This window comes from Lactuca serriola, chromosome 9 (genome assembly GCF_051521515.1).
Source record: "Lactuca serriola cultivar US96UC23 chromosome 9, Lser_US96UC23_V15, whole genome shotgun sequence".
NCBI classification, from domain to species: domain Eukaryota; kingdom Viridiplantae; phylum Streptophyta; class Magnoliopsida; order Asterales; family Asteraceae; genus Lactuca; species Lactuca serriola.
The window spans coordinates 125,542,348-125,549,087 of record NC_136416.1 but is presented as its reverse complement, the minus strand read 5'-3'; the positions used below and the strand labels follow the sequence as shown (position 1 = coordinate 125,549,087).

At 38.5% G+C, this 6,740-nt stretch overlaps 1 protein-coding gene across 1 annotated transcript; it reads right to left on the bottom strand.

The window, feature by feature from the left end:
* Positions 1 to 2,720: 2,720 nt before the first annotated feature.
* On the bottom strand, positions 2,721 to 6,444 carry LOC145072655 (UDP-Glycosyltransferase superfamily protein). Its single transcript, XM_079019121.1, has 2 exons — positions 6,316 to 6,444; positions 2,721 to 4,282 (listed from the first exon to the last, which is right to left on the bottom strand). Exon 2 carries the CDS (start codon positions 4,160 to 4,162, stop codon positions 2,738 to 2,740), a length of 1,425 nt encoding a protein of 474 aa, XP_078875247.1. The 5' UTR covers positions 4,163 to 4,282; positions 6,316 to 6,444; the 3' UTR covers positions 2,721 to 2,737.
* Between the last annotated feature and the right edge of the window lie 296 nt (positions 6,445 to 6,740).

Here is a 6,740-nt window from a genome sequence, read left to right as displayed (position 1 = left end):
AGCAAGTGGTTGGGATGAACGGTCTGAAATAGGATGGTAGGTGTCAAGTGAAGACTTATACACACTCTATGATCCTAGATAACATATAATATCACATATGTGTACCCAATTAGTCTCTAAACAACTAATAAACAAAGGTAAGACATCCTAGGGCATGATAAACACCTTGTATAAGTGTTATAGGTGCTAAGGAGTGCTTCTAAGTGTTGTAGGGCAAGGGTATTGGGTTTTAGGGTTCAAGGGAACCCCTAATATGAGTTTACTCCCCAATGACCATATCCCATTGAGTTTACGGTCGGAAACTCTTGATTTTACGGCCGTAAGCTCATAAACTTTTGACCATTTGTTGGTTTGAAGTCTTCTAAGCCATTCCAAGCATTCCTACTTCATGTTTAGGCCTTAGGAAATGTTTTGTGGTATCAATACACTCCTAAATGGAGTTTACAGTCCATGGACCATTTCTCCATGAGTTTACTACCGTAAACTCTTATGGACTAAGGTATTTTGATGTTTTCAAGTCCCAAGCATAACAAGGAATAAATCTAGACTAGTTTCCTAAGCTTGTGAAGGGATTAGGGCCATTTTAACACACCATTGGGGTTTTTACGGTTTTGGGAGATCCCCAAACCGTAAGCCCATATAAATGAGGGATTTTGGTGGTTTTCATGTGCTATACACATCAAGGAAGGATTCTAAGTTAATACCCAAGGCTTAGGATAGGATAAAACAAACTTTGGCATCATAAATAGGGTTTACGGTCCAAGGTGTTCTTGGACCGTAAACACCTTTGATCTTGGTGTTCTTGGATGATTTCTTGAGTTAAAGAAGTGTAACTAAGCTTGTAATACTCTAGGATAGAAGCACTTACAAGTTAGAAGCTCGAAAAGGTCCAAAAGGCCAAGAACACAAGTGTGTGTTCTTGGTGTGAATTGAAGATTGACCCTTTTGGAATGATTTCACGGTTAGATGTGTGTTAAAACACTAGATTAAGTCATACAACAACTTAAGAAAGCTAGAAACACTTACTAGATTGAAGAATTCGAAGAAAAACCAGGATGATACTTGAGAGAGTTTGGGAGTTTACTCTTGGGATTGCAAGAAAGAAGTGAGGCACTTAGGGGAGTAAACTCATGCTTAAGGCATGAGTTTACAGTGTTGAAGAAATTTTTATCCCAAACATAAAAGTTTGGCCGTGAATTTCTTAACTACGTGATACTTGCGGTTTTGAAATTTCAAGACCCAAGACGGCATTTCCTTTCACCCGTTCGTTTAAAGATTAATTATTAAAATAATCAAACGAACTTTAAATTTTCTAAAAACAAATAAAAGTGAACTTGACTTATAATTTGAAGTGATTGACTTTAGGGTTCTACCGAATGAAGATTTCGGGTTGTCACACAAATCTCTTCAACAATATTTGCAAGGGTAACATACAAATTAAATTACCAAATCTTAGAAATTTAATCAACACTTTTTCAGTGTTAACATACAAATTAACAAGGAAATTATCAAATCAAATTACCTTTCTTCAAGAAATTGAGTTAGAAATCGGTCCCAAATCACACCTTCATCCTTAATATCTTTAATATGACACAATGTGAGGAGAAATCGGAATGGAACAAGCAAATTGAAGATGAACTCGGAAGAAGCTGGAAGGGGCGAAGGGTGGCGACGGTAAACAGAAAGAAGAATATGGAAGAATGAAGTCTACTGTGTGCGTTTTTTTTTTATCTGCGAGAGGCTTTACCGGTGACGCCTTTAGCGGCGACAAATAGGGTTTTACCGGCGACACTTATCAATAGCGGCGACAATCTGGAGGGAAGGGTACCGCGTCATTTTTTAGTGAACTATTAGCGGCGACAATTTCAATCTTTAGCGGCGACACATATGTTGCCGGTATTAGGTTAGTTCGGATAAGGGACCCCAATCGTTGGATTGGATATTTGATCGAACGGTTTAGATGTAATGGAAGGGGAAAACGCGGATTCGGGTGATCACCCTTTAGCGGCGACGCTGTTACCGGCGACATGGGCTTTTAGCGGCAACAATCTCTAGAGTCGCCGCTAAAGGCCTCCGTCGCCGGTAATAGCGTCGTCGCTAAAGGGTGATTTTCTTGTAGTGATAGAGATGAATGTGAGAGAATGGTAACAACGGTGGTGTTAGCCGATATTCAATTGATGATTTTTGAAAAAGAACCATAAGCGACAATAGTAGTGAAGAAAGGGTTACCTTATAATTGGAAAGTAAGATGAAAAAAATTGACCCCCAACAAATGAAATCGTTTTCTATAGAAGACGATGAAGAAAATCGATTTCAGTTGTAAAATTGTAGATACAAAAGCCGTAAAGGAATCTAAGAATATATCAAGCCGAGAAGATTCAAAATTGCATAAGATTTGTTCCTAATATTATGAGATTTGGATCAACATTGATTTGAATGTTTTTATGATAAAAGGAAACCGAATGGGGAGAAAAATCAGCCAAATAAACTGGTACCGGTTAAAATTCTTGAACGGGAATAATAGGTATTGGTTTGGGCGGAAATAATTTTTGGAGAGAATAGGAGAAAATGAAATGTGGAATGTTTGTGTTTATAAGAGGGGCATGTGGAACCTTAGAGAGGTTTTTATTATATAAACAGATTTTTCTGCATTAAAACAACTATTCATTATTATGAAACTTGTATAGGAATATAAATGCCAGCTTTTGCATAAGATGAACTTATTTCAACAAAACCACTAGGGTTTCCTCATTTCCACCAAGTGACGTATACAAGCATCAATATAATTATCATTCTTGCTCATATCTCCAAACACTCGTTTCATTTCTCTTGCATTTGCCCTCAACACCTCTCCTTCTTCACTCACCATTGCCACTATGATCGACTCGGCCACCGCCTCACTCGTAAATGATCCGTCTGTCTCGATTCTTGGAATCTCAACTCCAAGTTTCTTTCCGCTTAGCAACCTTGAGTTCAAACCTTGGTCGTTCATAACCGGAAAACATATCAATACGCGCCCAAATGCAAGTCCTTCGATTACCGAATTCCAACCACAATGAGTCAAGAACCCACCAATAGCAAAATGACTCAGAATCCTAACTTGTGGAACCCACCCCGCATAAACAATCCCACGACCCTTGACCCTTGAAAGAAACCCATTAGGAAGGGTTTGAATCGAATCGGTAATTGACTTTCTTATTACCCAAAAGAAAGGCAAACCCGAACGCTCCAACCCTAGAGCCAACTCAGTGAGTTCGGCATCACTTAGAACCGCCTCGCTTCCTAGCGCGACAAAAACAACCGAGTTAACTTGCTGTTCATCTAACCACCGAGTTAACTCACCGATTTCGACATCGCAATTTCCATAATCATCTAACTCATGGTTTTCTAGTGACGGAGGCAAAACACCAACCGGTATTACAGGCTTTTGATAAAGCTCACAAACGAGTTGGAACCACAGAGGTTCGAACTCGACACTTGTTCTGAACAGAACCAAATCACAACCGTCGATCGAGGAAAGAAATCGTACGGTATCGGAGACGCCTGATTCGTTACCGACCGCACCCTCGCTGTACTTCATGATCTCGTGGGGCCGGTAAACGATATTTGAGTCAGGTGGGACCCATTCTGGCACCCGGCAAAAATCCTCAACCGTTGACCGTTGTTTGACCTTGTCATTCAACAGCTGTGATGGAGGTCCAAGGAAAGCCTGTGTTGCAGCAGTGAAGAGGCTAAAGTAACCCGTGGACACACCAAGTTTGGATGCAACTGAGGGTAGCCAATGAGAAGCATAGTCAAAGATGATCCAGTCAGGCTTCGGTGTTGTGCTTTCAAGAAAAATGACCAGAGGTGACTCTAGCAGATCAAATGCTATTTTTAGAAACTGGGCTTTTTGGTGAGGTATGTCCATGGAAGACTCCGCATGTTCTGGTAAAGTTTCCACGTTTGGAAAGGGAAGCGAGACTAGTTTGATGTTATGGGTTAGCTTTGGGGGTATTTTGGGAATTCTACTTAAATTTCTTGGAGTGGATATATATGAGATCTTATGGCCTTTTTCAGCCAAGATTTTGGACAAGTGAAAGAACGGTATGAGATGGCCCATGGCTAGCCATGGGAACATCACTATGTGTAGAGTTTTAGGGGTATTTTGGAGATTCTCCATCAATGGTGTAGATGACTTAGAAGCTCAAAGAAGATGGAAGTGGCAGATATGATATGACAGAAGCTTTGCAAGCAAACATATAACAAGTGAACCAAGCAGCCTTTCTTGACTCTGATGAACCTTTACAGAAACAACAATAAAATAAACAAATGGGAAGGAAATAAAATTAATAAATCTATCCACTTCAGTGGTCAAGAAATTAAACCTGTCGTGAGTAGATACAATACGTGCTGTGAGACTACATGATCAGCTTTTCCCTTTTAACTTTTTTTTATTAAGTAGGTATATTTGGGTGTTAAAAAATGGAATCGAGTGGTTCATACGCTATAATTTAATAAGAAAACAAAACAAATAACAGAGTATATTTGGTGTATGTAACCAAAAATCGGGAAATAAAAAGTAAGCCAATTTTTTCTGTCCTAAAAACCAAGCAAAATAGACCCATGAGGTTTCATGAGTGAAGACATAGTCACATAGAGGAGCGTTGATAGTGGCCAATTCGAGGAAAGGAATAAAACGAGAATACAAAGGTTGGCGCAATTTTGTGGTTCATCTCTACTTACATCCATTAATTCATGAAATACTAATAAAACATGATGAAGTGGTAACTAAAAACTAGGAAAACTGGGTCACTGCTTCCCAAAGGAAAGCCTAACACTTAACTTAGGTAAATATATTTTGACTAAGTAATCTAATTAAAATGCACGTGGTTTTTAATTATTCTTGTAATGGTATGTTCTTGACTTGATGCTTTAGCATTGGGTACCTGATCTTGTCATTGGATTGGGCTGCAATTTATCAAAGCATAACTAATGAACATTTATGACAGCTCCATTTATCATTTTATTATTATAAATAAAATAAAATTTAGATGTCTACATTTTTTGTTCATCCATGTTAAGGTCAAGGATTGACCGAAAGAGAGATGGCCATCCCTTGGAGAAAAGAAAATGGCCAGCCTCAATCATGTCATTCAAGTATTGAAAAGCTTCATTTGGTCTCCCATGATCACATAATCCGCAAATAAGTCTCTCATATGATGCTCCATCCACCACCATTTTGCTCTTCAACATCTCTTCAAACACCACAATTGCTTTCAATACATCATTGTGACTACAATATCCATTCAACATGATTCTACACGTCTCTACGTTATGCTTCCCACACAACCGATATCTCTCAAACAAGACCTCCGCATCTCCCACCCTACTTTGTTTCCAATAACAATCCAACATAGAATTAAAAACTAACAAATCATTACACCCAATCTCTTCAAAAATCCTCAAAGCATCATCGGCTTTTCCCTTCTCACAAAGCCCCATAATTACATATCTACCTATCTCATCCACACGAACGAACCCCTTTTTCTTTTGAACATTAAAGAATTTCATAGCATCCTCATCCCTACCCCCTCGAAAAAGGGCTCTTACAAATGAACCATAAACACAAATCTCAGGCAACATTCTACCACTTGTCATCTTCTTTAACAAAATTTCGGCCTCTTCAAGTTTCCCATAATTACACAAAGCACGGAAATAAGATTCATAGCACATCATTTTTGGAACAACACCCTCACAATTCAATTGAAAGATTGCTCTTCTACCCTCCTTCAACACCACTCCTCTCTCTCTAGATACTTTTGGTTTTATCAACTTTTGGAACAGCTTATTGGCTTCACGATGTTTGCCCCACTTGCAAAGACCATGAAGAAAACTTCCATATATACAAATGTCAATGGTGAATCCATTTTGTACAAGTTTTCTCAATACCAAATCGGCTTCATCAAAATTCCCATTTCTACAAAAACACTGGAACATCAAAAAGTATGTCCAGTTATCAACAGCAATACCCTTATCATACATTTGCTTCACAAGATTTTTAGCCAAAAATCCCTCATTCACATTACATAAAGCCGCAGATAAAGCAACATAGGTTTGTACCTCTAAGATACTCGCACCACCCATTGAAATTCTCTCATAAATATACTTAATTTCATCAACGCCACCAAATTTACACACTAAAATCACGTAATTTGAGAAATTAAAGCTTTTTACTGGACCACAAATTTCTTCCCATACATTCTCGACATCGTTAATTGTACCATCTTTAACTAAAAAATCAGATACTAAACTATAGAGAAACGAATCACTTACTTTTCCTCTTGATTTTAAATGCGAAATTAGTCTTTTGCTCCTCCCAAGCTTCTTTATCTGAGACAAGTAATCAATTAAGACGATAGATGTTGCAGAATCCAACAGATGGGGTTTGGCTAATAATGAATCTAGAGCGGTAATAGAAGAATAACTTTGTGGATTTTTAAAGAGAAGTTTGATTTGATTGAGTACAGATTGCAGGTACATAGAAGGAGGCGAGAAAGATAGAGATGGGTACAAAGAAAACGGCGGCGTCAGGGAGTTGATTTCGGTAGCGATAGAGGCCGAGAGGAGCGAGGAGAGCGGTCGCCGGAGGTGTAACGCTACTGGTGAGTATAGCTTCATCAAGAGGGAAGTATCTGGATTAAATTTGTTTAGATTAAATTATACGGCCTAATGAAAGAAAAAACAATTTTTGGTTAATT